Consider the following 25,946-nt stretch of genomic DNA (forward strand, 5'->3'; position numbering starts at 1 on the left):
CCGAGCAGACGACACGGAAACTGGAAAGCGCTACACGCGCATGCGCGTACTCTCGTTCATTTCTCTACTGCGGCAGTATATTACTCTATGGCTACAGTGTAGCGCCCAGCATAGAGTTTCTTACTATTACCTTGAGGGAAAGCTGACAACCCGTCTATGGGAGTTTGCATGGAGGCCCCTCGTGACCACTTCAGCCACCATGGGCGCTCAAAGCATCATGGGGCGGTGAGCTACCGACTGCAGAACTACAACTTTTGGCCAAAAAATAATAAAAAAATAAAGCTGTTCGATAAATATGAATGTCCTAACATTCAATATCCTGTCTGTAAATTGCAACAAACGAGCAGAAAAGCATGTAAATGCTAAGTTTGCCCAAAATATGAGCTGGCTAGCTTTCCTATTGGCCAAGTAATGAACGCTACAAAAACTAATATTTCGTACTTAACTGGCGCATTTTTAAAAGTAAATATGTTCTAAAAAAAAAGTTGTTGCTTAGATACTTTAAGAGGTTTTTTAATGGCATTTCGGAAAAGTGAAACCTTTTATTAGCGTTGTGTGTCGTCGCGTTTTCACTACTATGGCTTTTGCACACTGCGTTCGTGCGAAAGTCGTCTGCGTACACACGAACAGCGTTTTCGGAATGAAACGTCTTAGTAATGACACTCCATGTTTGTAAAAAACTACGACTGTCTCGCAACAAGTAGCTCACCGCCCCATGATGCTTTGAGCGTCCATGGTGGCTGAAGTGCAGCGCCGCCAGCTTTCCCTCTAGGTAATAGTAAGAAACTCTATGGCGCCCAGACGGGATTTCGCATTAGACGCTTGTCCCTGCCACTGGCGAACGAAGCGAGGGCGCTGCATTCACCAACTCTCGAACCAATTGCTATGGCGTTGCCTGAGTTCGTCTGTAAACAGATTTGGTAACTTGCGTTGACCATGTACCTGGTGCATAAAAAGACAAAATATTTCTTTTCGGTTAGGCATACAGTGGACTGAGAGTGATTTAGGCGAAAAAAAAATGTGATCGTTCGCGATCACTCGAACGCCGTGGAGAAATGACTCGTTTATGGCGGCGCTGTGATCGAACTCTCTCGAAAGCAAGCTGCTACTGGCGACGGCGCTGGGGACACAGGGGACCCCTGCGCGTTACACTGTCCATTGTATTCTGCGCTGCATGAGCATGAGCATGACTACACTATTCTTTGTATATCACTCTGTTTCTGACTCCTTTCTGTCTGTTTTCGCTCTTTTCCTTTCCCTCTTTTTTTTTTTTTCTCAACCGACGGATTCGGTAGCAAAACATACCACATCTTGGCTACCAACCCAAAAGCAATAACGTGTGCCTCCTCTTAACAGCGGAGAACCAAAGTCGAAAGCCAGCTGAAGGAAAGGGTTTGATGAACTTGAGGCCACCGCTCCTGACATCGCCAAGCGTTATTCCTGGTGGTGGCCGCATGCCAAATTGACTGCTTCCAGCACCCGTTTAGCGCCGGCTCGGCGGGCGGTCAGCGCCGTGGGGAATTTTTTTTTGTACACTTCATTCTTATACTACTTTGTCGCGCGCTGCATGACGACCTTCTCCGGTAATGGCCCCGCAAATTGATCAGAAAGGGAACAAAAATAAAGAAGGCGGGCTGGGTACGCGCCCTTCGCCTAATGACTTTTAGGGCGGTTAATAAACTGGCGTTCAGGCAGCGTCGAGGCGCTTGGCGTTGCTCGGACTTGGATGCTTGAGGCTGAATTCCGCTCTCAACGCGTGCCACGACGAACTATAAGAAGCACGCTTAAGACACCGCCTCGCGTGAGATATTATGCACGACGCCCTGCTCCGCATTTGTCGACGGTATTGTTATTCGCGTTCCAACCAATCACTAATCTCGACACGGGTGATTTATTGGCACCGTTTAGCGCGTGTTAACGAAAGGCCGTCGGGAGTGCACTGATTTAAGCGCTAACGCTTGCATTGTCTGTTTCTCCCAGAGGGTGGAGCGTGTATGCTATAAAGCGATTCCAATTTTTTAGTATTTATTTTCTCTTTAATCAATAACTGGAATGCTTAGTTGACTTTCGAAAGCTCTCAGTATTACCTGGACTTCGAGAGTCGGCGCTGACTTTGATTTTACTTTCACGAAGCAGTATGCTGCGTGGTAAATTTTGAACGATTGGTTTGCATATGCGTGGGCTAAGTGTCCTGCTTTCACAAATATCGTCTGTGAAACGCTAATGAGCTTTAAAAATGCATCACCTAACCTTGCATAATGGTCACGTTCCGCTCATTTCCTCGGCAATATGGCGCCAATTACTGCTTGCAAGTTCATGCTGGCAATGTTGGGTCGCACCTTTCTTTGCTTCCCCAAATCGCAATATAAGTGAGGTCCAGTTCTTTCACAGCAATTTTTTTTTTCAGCATCAGAAAATTGACGTGTTACTGATGGACGCCTGTAGTTAGCTGCTACATCACTGAGACTTTCAACATTGGAATAATACAGACCATTCCGTACGAAAGACGCAAGGAAAACGAAAAGAAAACGAATAAATTTGAATGGAACTCTAGCTTCGCCACCAGTTCTACATAAAGATGTTCAGTGTGTAGGTACTAACAGAAGACAGTCGCCTGTGGCAAGGTTGTTTCTTTTACACTGCATACGTTTGCGGTAAGCCGGAAGAGACACTTTAAAGTGGCGAGCGGAAGCAGGGAGTCATGTTCGAACCAGGCGACAAAAAAAAAAAAAAAAAGGTGAATGACACAAACTGCATGCAGAATACGAAGACGCAAATAAAGTGCTCAACTGCATTTCTCTAGAACTTGAACTTCGCCTGATTCATTCCTCAAAGAGAAAGCAAAACCTAATATGGTACCAGTATACAGGATAATAGAGCGTCTTTAAGAAATGTTGGATATGCCGATTTGTCCAAAACCTAAAACCAATGCGCTGCTTTTCCTCTTTCCCGTATCACTTGGGGGGGAAGAGGGGGGGGGGGGGGGGATGAACATGCACGCAGAAAATCCCACTCAGTCTGGACTTCATTCATCCATTAAGTGCATGTCTTCCTTCAGGTAGTGGATCGTACATTGGGAGTCTCGACGTTGCACGAGTCACTGACTCTGGGGTCAAAGCATGACTCCAGAACGAGGAAACGTAGAGCCAAAAGCCGTCTAGCTACACTTTCCTTGGGCTGAACCCATTGGGTGGTCTAAAGAATCCAGCTATAGCACTGATCGAATCCCACCGATACTCTCTCGTCCGTCTCAAGAAGTCCTGCTTTCTCCTACAAAAAGCAACCGTCCGGAAGCCTATTCGCGCCAGTCGGCATCGCGCCTTCTACACCGAAAGCGCATCGGTTCCAGGGAAGACGCAATTTTTCGCCCAATTCCCCGCTCCTACAACAAGCTACAAGGGTATGCCCGGGGCTGTACATTACACAGATATACCACACACGCTTCGCTCGCGGTTTGTGTGTGTGTGTTTGCGGGGAAGAGAAAGGAAGGGGGGGCAAGGCTGGCTCAAGGCGCTCACACGGCGTTCGGCGGCGGCGTCCATTGTGCGCGCCTATTCTCGCGGACCGTTATTGTTGCTGACGCCCGCTCAGGAGCGCATTTTTTTGGCCGAGGCCCGCTTTTAATGAATCGGTTGTGCTTCACTGGAGCCGCCTGGCAAAATAAGGGCAGGAAACTATCGGACGCGGAAAGAGACACGTGGCCTGTTATTGGCGCCGCTGAGCGGTCCGGGCGTCCTTCTGCCGCGCGCGCTGGGGCGGTATGCGCTGCCGAAGGGAATGGCCTCCGCCTCCGCAGTGGCCGACCGGAGGCCGGCTCGGCCCAGGGAAGGGACGATACTGTGGCTGCACGCTGCCGCTTTGAAATGACGGCTGTAATATAGAGGTACCATCGTACCCGCCGCTGTGATTCAAGTGGCTGTGGCGTTCGCCTGGTGAGACCAACCAAGGTTGTGGGAGCGAATCCCGGCTGCAGCGGCCGCATTTTGATGGAGGCGAGATGCGAAAAGGCCCGTGTGCTGTGCGACGTCAGTGCAGGTTAAAGAGCTCCAGGTGGTCGAATTTAATCCAGAGCCCTCCAGTGCGCTAGCTCCCTCATAGCTCCCGTGCAACTTCGGGACACTAAACACCACACAACGCGAAATAACGTCATCATGCTGCTGCAAGGTCGAGAGGCAAAACCGAGCAGTGAAGGTGCGCGTGACGATCGTAGGCCGGATCTGTACCTGTTTGGCTCATGAACATTTCACTGTTGTCGTCATAATCATCAATCAATCATGTCCATTATAGGACAAAGGCCCCAATGATATCCGCCCGATTAGCAGTGTACTACATCAGCCGCGGAATTCTTAGTTCAACAAATTCCCTAACTTCACCTAACCTGCCCCCCCCCCCCCTCTCTCTCTTTTGGCTGCTTTCTGCCGCTCTGGCTACACATGCACCCCATCTAATTAAATTTGCTACCCTTACAAAGAGTCGGTTACCTGTTCTCTGCACACTGCGGTCTTACACTTCATCTTAGTTGGGTCTCAGTCGCAAAGCTTACTTTCGTTAAAACTGTGCAGTGTTATAAAAGATTGGGCTGGGAAGAGTTAACCCCGAAAAGCATTAATTCATATAGGTGCCCGCAGATGAGCAGTGTAAAGAGGGGGTTGAAGGTGAGAGGGGGACATCCCGTCTCGGCACAATGAGCTTTTGGTTGCCAAGCAACGCAGCGATTATTTCGAACTTGCGGCGACAAAGTGGATAGCAGCATGAAATCCAAATAGTGCCAGTGTTCCTATATGATCAGCCTGATATCAGACTGGCGGGCTCTCGAAAATGTCTTGCTAGCGAACTTTACCTTAGACATCTTGTGTGAACTGTGGAAGTATGCCAAATCAGTAAAAAAAGAAGGTGACAAGGTCCGTTTGTCTTTTGATAAACTGCTTATCAATGGTGTCTCGTATTTCTGGGATGATCAAACCAGTAGCGCAGTGCGCCTGTCCCTTGCCTGACGCATCCCTTCCAGTTCTCGTAAAGTGGCTGGCAAACCACCCGTGCGGCCAAACGCGCAGCGTTGCTCCAGTTACGATGTCAGTTTTCTGTACACTAACATAAGGAGTGTTCTTTCTAAAAACGTAGCTCTTTCTTCTTTAATTGATTCATGATGTTCCTCGGTCATCGCGCTTACCGAGACTTGGTTAAATGACATGGTTCCTGATGATGTCGTTTTCGCCTGTGACTCCGAATTCAACATATTTCGTTGTGACCGCACGGGCCGTAGAGGTGGCGGTGTCCTTCTGGCTGTCAATAAAGGGCTCACTGCTGTGCCTATCGAGGTCACGTTGTACATAGAATCGGTATGGGTTCGGTTGAGTTGTGGTCCCACGGTAGCCATCATTGGCGTCATTTACCGCCCTCCGGACATGAATTCTTCATTCGCAAGTCAGTTTTCTAATTTACTAAGCGATCTTACTTGTCGTTTCCCGAATTCAAGGTTACTTTTACTTGGTGACTTTAACTTTCCGGCTATTAACTGGTCGTCATTAACAGCTCCTGCCAATGATCCTGAAGCTCAGGCTTTCCTCCAGTCCTGTCTCGATTTCTCGTTGCAACAACTTATTTCTGAACCTACGCGTCGTTCCGCCACTACAGCCAATATTCTCGATCTTATCTTGACAAGTGATCCTTACCTTTGCTCCAACGTTGCGCTCTTAGAAGGCCTTTCCGACCATTCCATAATCACGGGTAACCTGAATTTTGTTCCCCATAAAAAGGTAACTCGTACTAAACAAATAAGGTGCTACAACCGAGCAAACTTCGGTGAAATAAACGCTCAGTTGTCAGTCTTTGCTGATCATTTTCTTCACGATTTTTTGTCACGCTCCGTGGAAACGAACTGGAACCTGTTCAGCGTGAAACTAGCTACTCTCATTGACAGATTCATACCCGTCATCAGTATCCCTTGCACTAACACAGCGCCTTGGTTTAGTAGGCATCTACGTCGCCTTAATAACAAAAAAAAAGCGCCTTTACAGACAAGCCGACAAGAACAGACACTCCGAATCTTGGCAACGGTACAAACTATGTGATAAGGAATACCAGTCTGAGTTGATATCTGCACGTAGGCACTTCTTCACACACGATCTACCGGCAATGCTAACAAACAATCCACGGAAGTTCTGGCAGATAATAAACCCCGCTAATCATCCTGACATTACTCTTACCAACGCGGAAGGCAGCAGTGTTCCAGTGGCCGAATGCGCCGAACTTTTCAATAACGCATTCACATCCGTTTTTACCCGTGAAGATCTCCCTGTACCTCCTATTTCTGTCAGCACTTCTAATACATCAATGTCCGAAATAGTTATCAGTGAGACCGGTATCTTATTCTTACTAGGGAAGCTTAAAACATCATCAGCATCAGATCCCCTTGGCTTTAATAACAAAATACTCAAATATTCATCTGATGGTATTCATCGCATCTTGTCCACTATTTTTTCACAATCTTTATCATCAGGCGTGATTCCGCTGGACTGGCGCCTAGCTAAAGTTGTGCCAATTTTCAAGTCTGGTGATCGTTCCTCACCACTAAATTACCGACCCATTTCATTAACTAGCAGTGTTTGCAAACTTCTTGAACACGTAATTCACTCGCAGGTAATTAACTATCTTGAAGAACATAACATTATCTTTAAATATTAACATGGGTTCCGTAAAGGCTACTCATGCGAAACGCAACTTGCCGGATTCATTCAAGATTTACATTCATCGATTGATGCTGGCATTCAAGTAGACTCCATATTTCTTGATTTTTATAAAGCTTTCGACAGGGTACCTCACAACCGGTTAATAATGAAACTAGCACTGCTTAATATTCACCCTCTTGTCATTGCATGGGTTAAAGATTTTCTCTTTTCCAGGTCTCAATTTACAACTGTCAATAACCACAATTCATCTTTCAGCCAAGTACACTCTGGCGTCCCACAAGGAAGTGTGCTTGGCCCCTTACTTTTCCTAATATTTATCAACGATTTACCGGATTCCATTTCTTCCCATATCAGACTTTTTGCTGATGATTGTGTAATTTATCGCAAAATTTATTCTAACACCGATTGCCAATCCCTTCAATCTGACCTGGATTCAGTAACAGCATGGTGCTCAACCTGGCTTATGCAACTTAATCATTCAAAAACTAAATTGATGTCTTTTACTAACCGAATGTCTCGAATTCAAACAGCATACTCCTTAAATAATAGCTCACTCGAGCTAGTCACCACGTATAAGTACTTAGGACTTCACCTTCATTCAGACTTAGCATGGAACCACCATATTAACCTTATGCTTGCATCTGCTAATCGGTCATTAGGTCTCTTAAAACATAACCTAAAGCATGCTCCTCCTCACCTCCGTGTTCATGCCTATACCACTCTAATTCGACCTAATATTGAATATGCCTCGGCTATTTGGGACCCTTACCAATCTTACCTAATAAATAACATTGAATCAATGCAGAACCGCGCCCTTCGTTTTATTTACTCCGATTATTCACGTAACACCAGCATCACAGCCTTAAAGAAAAGCGCAGGTCTCCAGGATTTATGTCTCCGCCGTAAAATTGCACGACTATCACTTTTTCATAAACTTTATCATCATCCATCACTTCATAACGACTTTTTTTCTTTGCCTCCTTCGATTTTTGACCGCCGCGATCATCCCTTTAAAGTTAGACGTTTCACGTGCAGAACATTTATCTATGCGCATTCATTCTTACCACGCACAATATCTGACTGGAACACTCTGCCTTCACATATCGCAACCACCACTGATCCTGATAAATATTTTAAACTTATATCTTCAATAACTACTTAACTCTTCGCATACATTGTTATTTTATTTGTTCATGGCTTCCTTTTTTTTTTTTTGCAGGGTTTGTTACTAAAAAGATTCATTGTACTAGTGTTCTGTTTGTATAATTTTAATACTGCAGTAATCTTCGTTCTTTGCAGCGCTGCCATTCTTTTGATTCTTTAGCTTACTTATGTTACTTATGTTTTTGATTGATTCTTTTGCTTACTTATGTCATCCAAAGTGTCTTATTTGTGTTTTTGTTGTTTGTTTTATATTTGTGGTTTTGTTTTATTCTGTTAAATTGCCTGTGCCCCCCCCCCCCCCTATGTAATACCCTCTCGAGGGCCTTTAGGGGTATTCTGTATAAATAAATAAATAAACTGATTTGCCAGGCGTCTGTGCGGGATAAAGTGTTGGTGCACTTTTCTCAGTATGCTTGGCACAGGGCTTGCCGTGCTTCGCCATCACATTGTTCCTTTTCTTTAATCCCTCTCTCTCTCTTTTTAATCATTAATCCCTTGCCGTCTCCGATGCGTAGAGAAGCAGGAAACGCACATGCTCCTTCAGGATACCTTTCCGCGCAAGTAAGGACACCTAATTTTGGTTGTGTGCACTTTATTTGGAATAAACGTGGCGGAATGGTGCTTAATACTTATTCCAATCTGCGATATGGAGCATCCACAAAGGCGCAAGATGTCGAGGGAGTCTAGGCACTATACCATCGCGGTCCAATAAGAACTCAGGATCGGAGTCTGAATCGTTTATTGAAACAAGATTTTCGATTTCGCGGATCAAGCAAACTTGCTTCGAATCACCGAATGGAATACGTCTTTAGACATTATACAGGGATGCTTGTGTGGAATTCGCTTGCAACCAGTAAATAATTTGCAGTTAAATTTATTTTCTCCTTTTCTTTTGGTTTCATTGTCAGCAGCCCGTTGGATGGCTATGACGTACAAAAAGAGCTCAAATAATGTGAAACATTCAAAGACTGCATTATGTTCGCTGCCTCGTCGTTTTAATTCACTCCAACTTTTACCCCAAGCGTGCCCCAAAAGTTGGCATTACAGCCAAGTTATCGCTTATCTGAAAATTTAATTAAAATAAAGAATAAAATCAGTTATAAATTTTCATCGGTGGCAGGCTAATTCTACGTGGTGATCCGCGTATAAAAAATGTCTTGCGCCTCATTAAAAAAATGAAACTACGCTACGAAAAGTTTGCCACCCCTACTCCTTTAAGCATTTTGATCTCTATCTCGCCACGTGCTACCGCAAGAAATGCTATTATAGCTAGCTAACTTAACTTGCCCCGCGATCTTTGCTCCGTCTGTTCAGGCGCAGCGTGTATCGTTGTGCGGTAATTTAACCTTCAGACGTGCTGTGCGGCGTTAATTGGCTATTGTCTCGAACACCGTTGATGTATAGTTTCCACGGAAGCCACGAGGGCTGTTCTTAGTGAGTGCTCAATCGCCACCTGTCCGTAATTCAGGTGGCACTAGACTTTCACGCCGGAGGTTGTGGCTAACCCCTTCGTTTTTACAGCCTTGGTTTCGGCGGCGAGACCGGGCACATATTCGAGGCGATCTCTTCGCAAAGACCCTGAAGCAACGCACCGTAGATGACTCCTCCTTTTGGCGCCGCTTAACCTTGTGGCCTTTAAATGAAGTAGACGCGTCTAAGACTCCAAGGTTAGCGCCGTGCTCTAAAAAGGTTGTAGCTCCTGCATTGACCGAACTCAGAACCTATATTCTCGCTTTAAAGAAATGGAGTTGATTGTTCGCAGCGAAGGATAGCGGTGGAGGCCATTGAAAATCTGTGACGCGTTGGTTTCGAAGGCACAGATTAATTTCAAATTTCAACGTTTCGTGGAAATACAAGAATAGAAAAAACATGTCTCGCCAGCACTTTTGTACTGCCGGAAAGATTTCAGATGAAGATTTTAAGTCCGCCGAGATGAAGTCTGATTAGTTTTAACTATCACTTCGACATCGCGGTGACCGCTCTTCGAAAGGGATAACAGACCACTTTTTGCGGTCACTTTCTCGAGCTGTAATTTTGTCTTGGAGATGGAATTCATATCGCGAGTGTGATTTAACCCCGACGGTAGCCTTTCGTTGTCTGTATTTCCAGCGGGCTTCAGTTTATTGTGATCAGCCACGAAGCGAACCTCCATAACAAGGCGGTTACAAGATCTCAGTGCAGTGACTGTCAGGCAGATAGCAGAAGAAGGGTGACGAATGCGGCGACTATGCATTAGCATATAACACCTCCACCTCGCCCTTGGAGCAGGAAGCTCTCCTGAGAGCGGCTGCTACCCACATGTAAAGTATGAAAAGAAGTGTGAGGGAAGCTGTTTACACCTTCCTCGCCGACACGTGTGACTTACTGTCTTTCTATTACTTTAGATAAAGAGATTTTTGCAACAATCTGTCGGAGGATGCTAGTGATGCAGAATCAAGAAAAGAAGTGAGGAGGCGTCGAGGAGGTGTCGTCACAGTGTCACAACGCTTTCAACGAGCATAGCTGGATTTCCTTCAGACGTGATGAAAAGAGCACGATGCATGCCTGTGAGCATTAAACGTGCGCCTATGTTCTTCGCACGTGTGTGTGTGTTTATGTTTGACTAATTGTGTGCATGTGCTTTTACGTGCGTGTGTTTCTGAGTGCGTGCGTGCCGTGTGCATCGTGGTAGACCGCGCAAAATTTCAAAAATGAACTCATTTGCTTCAGTTGATTTCGCCTTCCATGAAACTACAGCCGCCGCCGTATTCCTTTTCCTACTATATTTGTTTTTTCCTCTTGTTCTCGCTTTTCTTTTTTTTTTTTGTTCGGTGCGCGTGTTCGCAAGAAAGCTAGTTCTGGTGGTTCCGGGTATCGGTACTTTCGCTCCGTACTGGAGGTTCTGGTGGACTCTGGGACTGAACTGAAGTCTGGTGTCCGAGCCTGCAACGTCTTCCTCTAGCGCAAGTTCGGAAATGCTGTGGAACAAAATGTTTTCCCGCCCGACCAGGCATGCTTTACGAGCTCGCACACACAAAGCATGTGAACTCTATTCCATACTCTGCGGACAACAAGTGGCACAAAAAAAAAACACGAAAATTTGCGAGCGGGACCCATTCCCTGTTCGCTACCGTATACGTGGGATACTGGCCTTGACATTGCACTTGGTTGTGGGGGTGGTAGTAGTAGCAAGTAGTAATAGAAAGTATTAGCTACGACCAGCTTTCCTGAACATCATCAACTGGCATCATCTGCTGGCTGCCTGTAGTGAAGGCAGTGTAACTCAATGAGGATGTCTTAAACGTGTAATTTTGAGAAAACCAGAGTCCTGAGACATTCTGCCCGACCGTGGTAATAATCGGCTCTTCCTACACGATGCGAAATTTGAGTGAAATCTGACCGCTTCCTGCGGTCACACTATCTCCGACGGCCATGGAAAATCAATGAGATGTACCGAGCATTCAAAATTGGCGGAGTGATTATGAGGGTTCAGCGCCAAGCGGCACGTGATGTAAGCCGTGAAAACTAGAAACGCTTTGTTCAAATTGCCCGGCAATGCGTAGTAGTACTAGCACTAGCAGAAGGAGTAGTAGTAGTTGTTGCAGTACTAGCAGTAACCACAGCATTCATAGTTGTAGTGGCAGCAGTTGTGGTAGTAGTAAGTAGTAATAGTAGTTGTAGAAGTAGCGGAGGTGGTAGTATTAGTAGCAGCAGTAGCAGTAGCGATCGTAGCAGTGGAGTAGTAGCAGTAGTAGTAGTAGTAGCAGTAGTGGTAGTAGTAGTTGTAGTACCAGTAGTAACAGTACTAGTCGTATCAGTTGTGGTAGCAGTAAGTAGTACTAGTCGTAGTTGTAGGAGTAGCAGTGGTAGTTGTAGTAGACTAGTAGTATTGGTAGTAGTAGTAGCACTAGTGGTAATAGTAGTTGTAGTATTAATAGTAACAGCAGTAGCTGTAGCGGCAGCAGTTGTGGCAGCAGTAAGTAGTCGTAGGAGTAGTGGTGGAGGTAGTAGTAGTAGTAGTAGTAGTAGTAGTATTGTTCATCAATTTTGTTTATTATAATAAAATGATAGCGGTAGCAATAATAGAATCAGCAGCGGTAGCAGTAATAGTACGATCGTACGATTACAGTAGTAACAGTAGTATTAGCAGCATCAGCAGCACAGTAGAAATGTTACGGTAGTGGTAGTAGCAGCATTAGTCGTCGCTGTATAGTCGAAGAAGTATAGTAGTAGCAGCAGCAGCAGTAGTAGTAGTAGTAGTAGTAGTAGTAGTAGTAGTAGTAGTAGTAGTAGTAGTAGTAGTAGTAGTAGTAGTAGTAGTAGTAGCAGTAGTAGCAGTAGTAGTAGTAGTAGTAGTAGTAGAGTAGTAGTAGTAGTAGTAGTAGTAGTAGTATTGTTCATTAATTTTGTTTATTATAATAAAATGATAGCGGTAGCAATAATAGAATCAGCAGCGGTAGCAGTAATAGTACGATCGTACGATTACAGTAGTAACAGTAGTATTAGCAGCATCAGCAGCACAGTAGAAATGTTACGGTAGTGGTAGTAGCAGCATTAGTCGTCGCTGTATAGTCGAAGAAGTATAGTAGTAGCAGCAGCAGTAGTAGTAGTAGTAGTAGCAGTAGCAGTAGTAGCAGTAGTAGCAGTAGTAGTAGTAGTAGTAGTAGTAGTAGTAGTAGTAGTAGTAGTAGTAGTAGTATTGTTCATTAATTTTGTTTATTATAATAAAATGATAGCGGTAGCAATAATAGAATCAGCAGCGGTAGCAGTAATAGTACGATCGTACGATTACAGTAGTAACAGTAGTATTAGCAGCATCAGCAGCACAGTAGAAATGTTACGGTAGTGGTAGTAGGAGCATTAGTCGTCGCTGTATAGTCGAAGAAGTATAGTAGTAGCAGCAGCAGTAGTAGTAGTAGTAGTAGTAGTAGTAGTAGTAGTAGTAGTAGTAGTAGTAGTAGTAGTAGTAGTAGTAGTAGTAGTAGCAGTAGCAGTAGTAGCAGTAGTAGCAGTAGTAGTAGTAGTAGTAGTAGTAGTAGTAGTAGTAGTAGTAGTAGTAGTAGTAGTAGTAGTAGTAGTCGAAGTAGTTGTAGTAGTAGAAGTACAGTAGTAGTTGCAGTAGCGGCAGTAATAGTAGTAGCGGTATTTCTAACAGGAGTGTGGTGTCACCCTTTCAAAGAACGCAGACAATATTGCTCCATCCGAGCGCCAGCTATAACAACTGTCCGGAATGTTCGGAGCGGAAAAGGCACACCGCTTTTTGATGTCAATGTTGTTTATACTTTAACACGCAAGCCGAAGCAGGCGTACGGAGGGCGATGAGGACGTTGGCTGTCGCACTTACTACTGCCAACAAAAAGCCGCCCCTTTATGCGCCGATGTAAGCAATTATGAAGTCATTTATTTGCCTCGCTCCGGATTGCCTCTAAACGTTGCCGCATTTCCCTCTGAATCGTGCCAGAGAACTGTTCCCGTCGTTCGACACACTTTCCGGAAGCAGCGGCTCGAGCGAGCAAGCAATAAGTCTTTTGCACAGCGACATGCGTAATTCGGCTATTTAGGGAACTGAAGACCGAGTTCTGTCGTATATAACTAAACGACTCTGCAGCAGGCAATAATGCTGGCATGTTTAAAGCCGCCGTTGCATGCGACTGTCCTCGGGACACGTAACTACTCCCTTGCGAGTGGCCGGAAGCGCACAAACCGCAGCGCGGTGAGCGCTCTTTTCCGACCACAGGTAGCGAAGAGAGGGAGACAGTGAAAACAAAAAGCGTTTTTATTTTCACGTCGTCCGGAGTTGATTGTTGGGTTCGGAGGCGCAGCTCTGCTGTTTTAGCACGTCTCTGACAAGCTGCCAGTGAGATCAAGAACCGTGTCGGCCGGTGTTTCGGGATAAAATAAGCACGGATTCGACATGTATAGTTCCAGTACAGCCTGGCTCCTTTGCTCTCATGAGTCGTTATCAGGATGTGACCTTCAGAACCGCGCTTCTGCGTGTTCTACTCTTATGAGCAAGGACGCTACAACCCGTGTTTTTTCCTAACTAACGCGAAGCGTCCTGGCTCAGCTGCCAGCTCACAGAAGCGTGCCTTTTGTTACGCTTGAGGAGTAATCGACAATTACTCCCCTCGCACGTGGCCTGAAGTGTATTCGACAACTTCGGAGTAAATTATGTAACATACGCCTTCACTTCACTGTAACGCTTTATCGCGTCAGGAACTTGGAGCAGCGATTTCGAGAAGCTATCTGAAGCGGCTTTTGGCGGGGGCTTCTAGCAAACATAGCTCTGGTTAATACGCAGAAACGCAGATGCCGACCTGTAAGTAAGTAGCATTGTCGCGTTCCAGAATGGCTGCCCGTGACCAGACGGGTACGTCCATCGCTGGTCTTCGTAGCACTACATCTGCTGACAGTGAACTGGCTGGCGAGCGAGCTCATGATTGATGCTAAAGGGATGCCTTTTTTCAGTCTGTTTCATCATCATCATCACCGCTGTCATCATCACAGCCACCACTAGCCAAGCTGTCTCCACTCGAGGACAACTTCTTAACCTTTCAGTATTAATCAAGATCTTAACCAAAGGCATCATCATTTCTAGTTCCCCGCGTATTGCTAAAGCCGAGGCAATCCCCTTTTGGTGTCAACCTTGCCGTGTTACCAGGTGTTACCTAAGCCTCAACTGCATTTGTGATGCCTTAACCTCTATTTTACTACTCTTTCTCTTCAACGTAAATTCAGTTAGCGAACTTAACGCGTGTCTGTCATCCAATCTATGCTTTTCCTTCTGTGTTTTAACATTAAGCATAGAGCGGCGCATTTCTACCGTCAGCCCAAAAGGCCTTCAAATTGCTTGTCACATTTCCTGCATCAACTCAGCCATGTAGAATAAGGTTCCTTGCCTGCTTTCTTTTCTAATTATTGTACTGCATTTGTGCTTGCATAGTTTCATACCAAAAAAACAGTAATATGTTTATTGTCTGACTCGATAGAAGTTGCTTTCACGGCCTATCAGTAATGAAAGCTGGAAACTGGAAGATAGCGCTATCGTTTCAACAAGTGGTTTGGTTTGGTTTACGGGGTTTAACGTCCCAAAGCGACTCAGGCTATGATAGACGCCGTAGTGAAGGGCTCCGGAAATTTCGACCACCTGGGGCTCTTTAACGTGCACCGACATCGCACAGTACACGGGCCTCTAGAATTTCACCTCCATCGAAATTCAATCACCGCGGCCGGGATCGAACCCACGTCTTTCGGGTCAGCAGCCGAGCACCATAAGCACTGAGCCACCGCGTCGGACGCTTCAACAAGTAGATTCGCCTTTGTCGGTGCACTCCCAAACGTACGCGGCCACGCAACGATGACAGCGAGCGGGTCTCTCTTCCGGAGACGCTCAACAGCGGTAATCAGGAAGAACCGTTTCTTGACCGCTGCTGAGGAGCCGAGGAGGAGGTTAGGCCGTGCGGTGAAAGTACAAGACGGGGGTGGGGGTGATGCCACCACCCTCCCCCTCGAGACCGTGGGGGAGGAGGGAAGGTACAGCTGGCGCAGCTGCCGGCGGAACCGGCGGTTACGGACCACTGGGCTCGAGCCGGGCCGAGGCCGGGACGCTCGGCTGGCGCCGGAGCCAGCTGCCGGACCTGCAGGGGCGAGCGCACCTGTGCGCTGCTGCCCGAGGCACATCCGCCACGCGCTTGAGGAGCTGACCCTGTTCCCCTTGGCCGCGGGCCGCGACACCCGCCTTTCTCCGCGCGCGAGTCAAGGGATGGGATCTGTACACGCGCCAGCGAGAAGGCAGTACACCCGCTCTCCACCGGCCCACGACGGATGTGTACCGGCCGCTGGCAGAGAAGTATTGCACGTTAACTGCCCCTTCCCGGGATTGATCATCTAGGCCGGAGAGGAGGAGAGACAGTGGGAGAGGAAAAACCCACTTTTTTCTTTTTTTCGTGACAACAGCCGCACTCGGGAAGTTGTGTAGAACTTACGTGGGGCATTGTAACAGCAATATTAGCAGGAGTGGCAGCAGCAGCAGTAGCGGTAGCAGTACCAATTGTAGTAGTAGTGGTAGTGGAAGCTGTAAGTAGCTGTAATGGTAGTGTGAGGAGGAGCAGCCCTACTAAGGTTAGTAGATGTAGTAGTAGTAGTAGCAGCTCTGTTAGCAGCAGCAGAACAGCAGAGAGGGGAGAGAGGGGGGGGGGGGTGATTGTTGTAGTGGTGGCAGCGTTATCATCATTATCGGCCGGACTACGCTCATTGCATGACAAAGGCCTCTCCCACATCGATCCGATTAACCTACCTGTCCTGTGCCAGCGGTGGCCACCTTGTCCCTGCAAACTTCTTAGTCTCATCCGTCCATCTAACTTTCTGCCGCCCCCTGATACGCTTGCGTTCTCTTGAAATCCAGTCTGGTACCCTTAAAGACCATCGGTTATCTTGTCCTTTCATTACATTCCCTGTACGCAGTAAAGTAGCATGCCTGTAATGACAGAAAACTTAATGACGTCACCACTCCCGCATCACGTGATTTGAACAAGAGAAGCTGATCCTTGACATGTTCATCTTTAGTCCAATGAGATTTTGCTATCTATGATGACATGAGTCTCGCCTGTGGTTGCTGGGCTCACTTACTGACCCTTTTCAAAAGCGAGGGTGAGAGGAGAAGGCGACGGAAGGGAGAGGGAGGGAAGAGCCGGAGTTTTTTGCCGTAAAGCCAGACATAGACGGTGTGCGCCGCACTATGCGCAGACGTTGTGGTGAAGAAAACTTCCCAGGCAAGAATAAAACGCAGACAAACGGTGAAAAGGAGGCCCGAGTTCACGATTTGCTTCGAGGGATCCTCGGCTGATTAGATTATTCCGTTAATGACCCCTCTGAATGTCCGAACGCAGCTCTTGTGACTGTTTTCTTTTTCCGCTCCGCCTCTCCACTAAACGGAGGCCAGAGTTTTTTTGCACGCCGTGAAGTGGAATGCATTCCCGGATTACAACGGCCAACTTGTCTCCTAGCTTGTCCCGTCATGTTTGTCTTATCGCGTCCTTCAAAATAAAAAAAGCTCAGCATTTATTTCCACCGTCACCTCGAATTGGGCTCCTGCAGACTTGTTCCCTGATACAGCAGTAGATGACGCCAAAATTCTTCGTTTACGCTCAACATTCTACCTTGCTTCTCGAAAACTACGGCGATGGTCACTCTCTAACTCTCTTCGTCATAATCACATCCACTTCTCCTACCAACCTCTGGCACCCTTAGTCGCCATGCTCTTGATTGGCAGACCAGGCGAATGTAGTGGTCGGCCACCTTAAATAAACACCTTACACCTCCTTCATTTTGTAACTGAATGCTGTTTCTAATCTTCTCAGACCAGAGCGCTACGGCTCACGTCAAGACCTGTGGTGCAGATTTCAATCCATTAAGCGCATCCTTTCCAAGTAAAACGCGTTCTACGGGCTTGGCGCTGCCTGCATCGTTGTTAAAGCACGTGAGCTTATGCAACGCGACACTGACGACTCCCGAGTAGCTCCATGCAACCTCACACCAGCATAAATCAGTTATGTATACATACCCGCTTTAGTCTATTTCCACATCCCCGTGCGAGCCAGGAGAGATAAGAAAGGACGAAGAAATATCATATGATACTGCTTCATCCATCCATGTGGATCGGACGCTTTCTTGTAGTTACGTTTGTTGATCTAGCTCTTCTTTGCATTCGTTGTTGGCATTTTCAGTATAGTTTTTGGCGGTGGTGTTCTTCCGGTTCTTGCATTGTTCTTATCGTCGCATCGCTATTGTTTTAGTGTTATTAATCAAGACTCCAAGAAGTGTCAAGTATAGACCCACCCGCAACACCGCTTTACGAAAAGCAGCCTTTCGTGCACCGTGCGCTAATCCCAAGCGGCGCAAGGGATTAATGACTTCATCATACCCGTTATGTTCCAAGGACCACGCTGGTAAAACACCGCCCGCTTTTACTACGTCAAGACGCGTTACGCATTTATTTTCAACCACACCTTGTTCGCGTACAGCCCCAGTAACCCTTCCCTCCACGCCATTTCAACACAGCAGGCGTCTACTGAGAAGAGATGCCCGCTTGTGCCTTTCGCGGTCATGAAAAAAAGATAAAGAGAAGTGGAAAACGGATGACTCTCGTAGGCGCCCTCGCTCGCAGAGGTTGGTGCCTCGCCCGCGTCCACTGACACGCAAGCAGAGGCTCCCGTGTGTCCCCCACCACGTGGGTGGAGCCTGGGAGTCGGGCGAGGACCGCCAAGGCCGTAAGCGCGAGCGCGGAAGAGGCAGTGGAGACGACGAAAGCCGCATCAGGTACGCGCTAAACGCTTCTCGAGACTGCACAAGGGCGCACAATTTTATGTAAATACAAGTGCTCTGAGGGCCCATTAGACCTCGGGCGACGAGCTCGACGCCACTTGTCTGTTGTTTTAAATGCGCGTCTCTGTGTACTGCTCCGCGTTTTTATTCATTTTTTCGTTGCGATAACAACTATAATTAGTTCTAATTCTTTCCCTGTGCTATTTCTTTTTCCATTTCGCAGTTACAAGTCTTAGTCTTTGAATAAGTACGTGGCGTGGTACGAGTGACCATTACGACGACCTCGGCAACCGTCCTTCGGGTAATCGGAAATTTGAGTTGCCATATTCTCAATAGCCTCGAATAAGAAAAAATAGCAGCCAAAATAAGCAAAAGAAATTTCTCCCGGCCTTCGAACCTGTGTGGCGGACTCTATCGACAACTTTGACAGATCAGTTGATTTCGGATAAGCTTAAACATCGAACCTTGCAACCACATTAAGATTGAACACAATGAGTATTGTGGTACGTGGAGTTTAACGTCCCAAAGAGACACATGGTGGGCAGTGAGAAACGCCGTAGTGCAGAACACAAGGACATTTAGCAATTCGACGAAGGTACCGGGCTAAGGGTTTCCTATAACGTCAACTATTAAATATATTTTTCGTTCTTCTTCTCAAGAGTGAAACAATTAAGTTGAAGCACTTGTCAGAATGTCACTAAGAAATTGAAGCAACAGCGCAACAGAGCATGTCACGATCACTCACTGATTCGTGAGTCTGTGCGGTGATGTCATGAGCCCGATAGAGTGGGCCTAACTTTCGCTACACTGGCGTGTCTTCTTGCCGCTGTATTTGGGTAGCGCCAAGCCACCACAAGCTGGCCCGCAAAAAGCAAAAAACTGCGTATACGTAATGAGCACCCTGCTTCCCTGCTTACACAGATGCCCCAAAAGGTGCTCCATCTATAAAAGACATCTTTCCGCCCTCCTTTATTTTGCTTCCGATTACCTCTGCCGGAATGCATGTTCCCATGAATAGGGCGATAGTATAGTCAGTCTATCAATAAATCGAAATGGCTTTTCGCATTTACTCGTGTGAACAAGGTCTTCATTGTCATCACCATCAGCATCATCAGCGTCAGCAGCCCATCTATACTTCCACTGTGAAACAAAGACCTCTACCTCCATTCTCCATTTAACCCTGTCCAATAAAGTAACAAAGTAACATGGCCGAAAAGCAGTCCTTCAGCGGTGACCAGGTAATGAGCATGGAGAAATTTATGCACAGGTGGTCGTGCTGAGAACAAAACTTCCCACCTTTAAATTCCAAAGCGGTGTGCCACCAGTCCCGCCTTTCTCTTTCTTTTTTGTAATTTATGGCATAAAAAAAATGCTTCTTGCACTAACGAAACCTCGCGCACATAACACGACGTTACATGGACCACCAATGAGCTGAAAACAGCGTATACACTTTTAACAGAAAGAAGCAAAAATAGAGTAAACGGTCTTCTAGCTTGCGTTGTAGAGGACGGCTTATTCCCTTTTTACTCCCGCATAGGCGTATTCGTGTTTAAAGTGGCCTATTGGCGGAGCGCGCACGGCAAATAGAAGATCGTACTACACGCACCTAGCACTAAAAAGCACCATCCTGACTGCGGCTGAAAATAAGAAGAATATCCTCAATAGATGTCACCACTCACACTGCGCGTGATAAGCCATAATTTGAACTATCGCTTGTAACGATTTTTTTCGCTCGTGCTCCGTAAATAAATCGCTCCTTGAACTACAGCGGAAGAAGAGAAGGACCGACAAAAACAGCGAGCCACCGAGGTGAGGCGCAGTCTGAAATTTCTCTCGATGAGCTCATTCCCAGCGTCGCCCTTGAATGGTTGAACGAAGCGTCTACTGTCCTCGTCTTGCAGTGACAATGCAGTCGGAGATTCTAAGAACGGCCAGAGCGCTGCCTTTTTCCCAGGCCACAAAACGGGGATTAGTCGCGCGGCTGCTTTGGCTCTGAGGAGGCCTCGGGCAGTCTTGCTCGTTGCTGTACTTGCGCTTCTGCAGCCACGCTTTACTTGGTCTTTGTTTTAGTCCGTTGGCGACCGTAGATGGCGACTATCGGTGTAGGCCTACAATTTCGTTCTTGGCTGCACGAAACGAGTGATTTTATCTTGCGGCCGCCTTCGGGTGCGGTCGGGGCAGACCGACGGGGAATTAATGCCAAACTATTCGGAGACGTCATCGCGCGACTGCGATGTTACCGTTGATCCCAGTAATCAGCGAATGCAAATGCAAACGCGGAAAGGAACAGGCCGGATATCTTTCACTCACATCGCGTCTTCTCGTCTCGACACGCCAAATCACGATCAAATTGGAGGAGCTTGGTCTGCGGTATTACACACTAGGATAGCAAATCAAAAGTTTAGGGTAACCGAGCTTGTCGTGCGGGAAACTCTTTCGCATGTCTTACGCGGAGAAAGCTACGATCTGGACCTGTCTCGCGCACGCTATGCGATGTTAGGACTACCGGAAGCAGTGTTAATGAGCGAAACGGATGTTTCCAAATTTGGAAGTCATTCTCGCGTCTTTGGCATCGATTCTCAGCTAACCAAACGCATCGACTTCGAAGCAAGCCCCTCTGACACTTTTTCTTTACTGAAGAAGTGACAGCGGTTGCGTTCTCAGGTTCAACAAGATCCTGTAAACACTAATTATACACATTCAACAACGCTCACTTCCGTCCCATATATTTCTTAAGGTGCAGGCCTTCCTGAGATGCGTTGGGTATTGCCAGCAGAAAAAAAAAAAAGAGTTTTATGTTACGACATTCTACCCCAGCATTTACGCCGCATACCTCGAGGAAGATCCCTCATACTCTTACCATTACAAAGTCTACTTCGACAAGCTCGCTCTACGTCGGTGTTAACATCCTCACTTCTATCGTCGCGCTTCGAGGCACACCTGCCTGTGGTATGGCGCTCCTGTATAGACCTAAGTGTGCATGTGTATTCATTATATAAGCATTCATTACACTGTGTATACACCGAGTATATAATCCTGTGTATTCGCAATGTACACACAAAGACGCTTTTGTGCTCCTCCATCACGTGCGCATCATGCATTGCCGCACGTCTCCATGCTACTGTGTTGTGACAGAAACGCGAGATACAGCGGGACGCCGCCCCGAACGGTGTATATATACACTCGTCGGTCGGTCCCAACGGTCCTCGGTGGGGATTCCAGCAGCCGTCCGTTCGGCGGGTTGGACTTCAAGGAGGGAGAGGGCGTTCGCGAGCCGCCACGTGAAGGACAACGACTGCGATCGGCCAAGCGTGAACGGCAGCGAGAACCGCGTTGCCTCTCTTCGGCTTGGACGCGGAGTCGCGGAAATAGAGAAAAAAAAAAGAAAAAGAAACGCGCGTTCCATGGAGTCCGCTCAGCGCTGCCAGCACTTCGGGGCCCGAGAACAGCCGTCATCTGACGGGGAAAGGGCGGCTTGCGGAAGAAGTACCACGCGTGCCGAGCTGGAGTAGTAGCTCGAAAGGCTTTCGGTGGCAGATTGCGGGGTCACGGGTGCGATTCCAGAGAACGGTGTCCGCTTGAGAGGCAGCGTGAAATGGGCCTTGGCGCTTCGCTTTGTGCGCATATAACGGAGCCCCGAAAGTGTGAGCTCGAGAAAAACACCACCCCACGGCGTTTGTCGCAGGAAGAGATTCTTCGTACAGCAGAAAAAACGGGAAAGTTTCGGTGTAATAAGGCGATGCGATGACAGGGAAAAGTGCTATGGTTGATTGTAAAACTATAGGGAACCGTGAAGAGACAGGAAAACTCCGACATTCTCCGTGCTGTTTTACCATTGAGCCCATCGTCGCTGCCTTTCCCGAACAAGTTGCTGAAAAAGTTTAATGTTCTGATAGATAATGTTCTGATGCTTTGCTTTGTTTGCTTGTTCAACATGTCGTTCAACTGGTCTCTTCATGGTATTGGAGATTGTTTAACAGGTTTATTTTGTTTAAACAGTGCAATTATAGCATTTGCACGTGTGAGAAGCACGGGACTGATCATGTAAGTTTGCGCAGAGTCCCCGCATAATGTTATCGTCAAGAGTTTCTTTTTCTGATGTTTCATACCTTGCGGCAAGTCCGTTCCTAACGCCAAAGCTTTTACTTTTTTTTGTCGTTGCCTTTTGCCTTCCTGCATCTCTTCTCTCAAGGTTACGTGGCTCAGCTGCTGAACCCGAGGACGCGTAATCAATCCCGGCCGCAGCCGCCGCATTTCGATGGAGGCGAAATGCAAGACACCCGCGTATTGTACGACGCCAGATCACGTTAAATAACCCCAGGTAGTGGAAATTTATCCATAGCCCTGCACTACAGCGGCTATTTCGCTCTTCTTTCTTTCTATCCCTCCTTTCTCCTTTCCTTCAAGGCGCGGGCGGGGTGTTTACCAGATGATGAGAGAGTTACGGCGTCTTTTCTTTCATCGAAACCACTTTTTTACCCTTGCAACGGGGGAAGCAGTGCAGAGGGCAGAGCAGAGCCGTTTCAAAAAGGTGGAAAGGGGTGTGCACAATACTCACCGTTGGCGGACGTGTGGGACAGCGGCGTACTGGGCGGCGGCTCCAGGGACTCGAGGCAGGCAAGCCGAAGCTCCTGGCGGCCACCAGCTGAGCCCCGGCTCAGCTCCAGGAACACCTGCGCCACAGAGCGTAGCAACCCGTTCCGTCAACCCTTCTCCCAGGTCAAGCACAGATAGATCTTCGATACTCGCCAAGTACGCTTGATCAAAAAGCAGGAAAACTTAAAAGCGTAAGTTCTAAGCTTAATTTAGCCTTCCAGACTATGAAGACTGAGCGCAGCATAACGGGACAAAAGAAAATGGGCGCGTGCCCTTTTAAACAAAAACGTATACACTTCTAACTTGTATGGATGCGTGGGTCCTGCCGCGCCCCATGGTGCCTGAGACAAACTTCGCAGTGGCGGATTTGTCGGTGAGGCCTGCCCGCCATGCAAGAAATGAACTTTTTTTTTTGTGTGGGAAACCGTTCTTTGACGAAGAAAGTCCAAGAAACGAGATGATTAAATATCCCCCCTCCAAAAGTCGCCGATAAATTCACGGTGTAAGGCTATATATAGGTGTTGACACTGACCGGCCGCATGGCGGAGCGCACGCATAGATAATGTTCGCGTTTCTAGTACATCTGCCGACCGCTGCGGCGCGGGGGCGCTGAGGCGCTGTGGGCTGCCTGTGCAGCTAAGCGGAGTGTACGGCTTTCGGTGGCATTTAAAGCTATATTTGAGCATGTTTTGTGTTACCAGAATGCATCTCAAGGCGTGAACGTGAGGTTCTGTGCTTCTACGTGGTGGTGGGCACCGTGAACGAACAATGTTTTTAGATCAAGCCTTTTGTGCCGCGATTTGGTACTAGCTGCGGTGATTGTTGCCCAAGCTCACGTGGTGGAGCACGTCGACCCTGTGGATGGTCGTCGTGACCTGTGTGCCTGGTGGCTGTGATGTGCTGGCTGTGGCTGCGGCAGACCTAAAAGTGTACCGGGTCCACAATCCGACTCGACGCGATTAAGGGTAGGAAGCGCTTTCTACCCAACTTGAGACCGGGCTACCAGACTTGCCCAGATGGGATGATACTTTTTAAAGCTCCGTCGGAGCCTGCTCGCCTTGAAATTTGGTGCCGAGCTATCCCTAGAGCAGATAGGATATTGCAACGGAACGACAGTGTCTGCGCAAAGCGGTTCCAGCAAATGATATCCAAATCGTGTACTGCGCCGAGTTCAATGTCAAGGTTCTTTTGAATGCACCCAAGAAACGGGTACTGCCTGCGAACGCTATGTCCAGCATTTTCCCCGTGAGCCAGAATTATCTGACAAAACAGACAAGCTCAAGGAAGTCTCCGAGAGAACGACAGTCGATCGGCGACCTCTTGGCCTTCAGTAGTTTGCACCCGCTGGACATTTTGGTGCCACATAACATGGTGGTATGAAAGGCAGAATATATCGCGGCAACGTTCATAGCAAATATGCAGCTGCATAATTTGCACTAGTTTCGAATGTTCGGAGGATAATTTCGTAGCACAACATTAATTAGGGCAACGTAGTCACTTTAGCAGGGCAACTGCCATTCTCCTGAAATGACGTCCACCAATCCCAGTTTACAGCCGCGCAAGTATTTTACCTTCCGCACGGCCGTCGCAGCTTGGCGGCCGTCCCAGAGCAGCCCCAGTTCAGCGATGTGCCACTGTCATACGAATCCCTGTGACAATCGACTTGGAAGGTTATGCGGTAAACCAGTCTCTTGAAGTGAACTGTTGGCAATGGTAGAAGATTCAATGCAGATAGCGCTACCACGGAGACATTGAACAAGAGGTTATATGGAGAAGCAGCAACGTATTAGACTCAGTGGCTGTTCATTTTTTCAAGTCATTTTCTGCCTTTGCAGCTTTCCAAAATTAAAAAAAAAAAGCAAACGTCCGCCAGAACGGAAGCCGGGGGCATCGGCCGGCATGTCGGGACATAGTAAAAAACACCGCGCACCGGACTTCCTCGGCGGCGCAGGGCGTGGTGGCATGCAGCCCATAAGATTCACCGCTTTAACGCGGGCGTGCTCGCGCAAGGTGACCGCGGCTCCCGTGTCGCACGTCGCCGTCGTCCACACACACACCGCCCCGGGCACAGCGGCGGGACGAAGGGGGGTTGGGTCATTAGGGGAGGCCGCCAAGGGCGGAGGCGCGCGAGGCCCGGGTCCGGCCGACCGGCCCAGTTTTTCTTCGAGGCGCGGGCCGCGCGAAAGTGGCTGCTACCCCCCCTCCTCGCGCGTGTGCGGCTTGACGCAACGTGGCCCAGTTTAAAAAGTCGCCCCCTTCCATTGTCCGCCACGCGAGCCGCACGCGACGCGCGCGGCCATTGTCGACCGGAACAAAGGGCGGCCCGAAGGACGCGCCGTATCGGTTCGGCACCGCGCGCTCCTCGCGCCGATACGCATCGCTCGCGACAAAGCTTTGGCTTCAGCCGAGAACCACCGCCGCCCCAGGGCCGCCGATGCCTGCGGCGACGCGTGGTCCGAGAGAGTGCCACCACGTTACGGGCACGGATGCTCGCCGCGCAAAAGGGCAGCGGGAACCGATTCTTCTCCCGGAACCGAGCCAAGGATTACGTCAGCGCCGCGAGAGATAACGGGAAAGTCGGGCGGATGCAAAGCATCTTTAGTCATTACGGGCTCCGATGGGGCGTCAGCCAGCTTCCAGCAAAACCCTGGTAGTGTATCAGGCGCCCGTTATTCAGCCTTTCTCAGAAACGACCCGTCAAGATTACTCTGTCCAAAGACAAACACCGCTGGTAGAAACCAATGAATCGAACCTTAGACTGCTCCGTTCTAAGACCAGAACTGTGCCATGTCAGGCCTTTATTTATTATCTGCTTCTCGCCAGGGCAGTGCTTGCACCAGCCTCGTTTGATTTCTGCTTGCGATGCATCCAACAATGGTATTAAGACTTCGCCGTCACTATCGCGTGTGCTTCACACGCCTTCGAAGCACTGCGTGATGGCAGAAGATAACATTGTTGGTGGAGTGTGTCTTCTAAGTTTGAAGACGAGCAAAATGCTTGCACTGTCTAGCGAGGAACATGGGAATGGCGAAGACGAGAATGGGATGGATCAACACAGAGTCCGCACCATAACATCTAGCCATCTTGTGGTTTGTTAGTTTCACATAGTAAAACAGCACAAGCTGCACGCAGCACGAAAAATAACGGGAGAAAGTACGTCTGTTTGACTGACAGGTTTGTGGAATGCACGAGGTA

At 47.9% G+C, this 25,946-nt stretch overlaps 1 protein-coding gene across 3 annotated transcripts in view; it reads right to left on the minus strand.

Moving 5' to 3' along the window:
• The window catches only part of LOC149364804 (uncharacterized), a 227,313-nt gene that overhangs the window by 81,769 nt on the left and 119,598 nt on the right, over positions 1-25,946 (minus strand). For all 3 annotated transcript variants that reach the window (XM_089574737.1, XM_089574736.1, XM_089574735.1), the window contains one exon: positions 22,714-22,828. In XM_089574737.1, coding sequence (XP_089430863.1) covers positions 22,714-22,828 — 115 coding nt within the window. The remainder of the gene's footprint in view (positions 1-22,713; positions 22,829-25,946) is intronic.

This window comes from Amblyomma mixtum, chromosome 2 (genome assembly GCF_055824585.1).
Source record: "Amblyomma mixtum isolate Tamu chromosome 2, ASM5582458v1, whole genome shotgun sequence".
NCBI lineage: Eukaryota > Metazoa > Arthropoda > Arachnida > Ixodida > Ixodidae > Amblyomma > Amblyomma mixtum.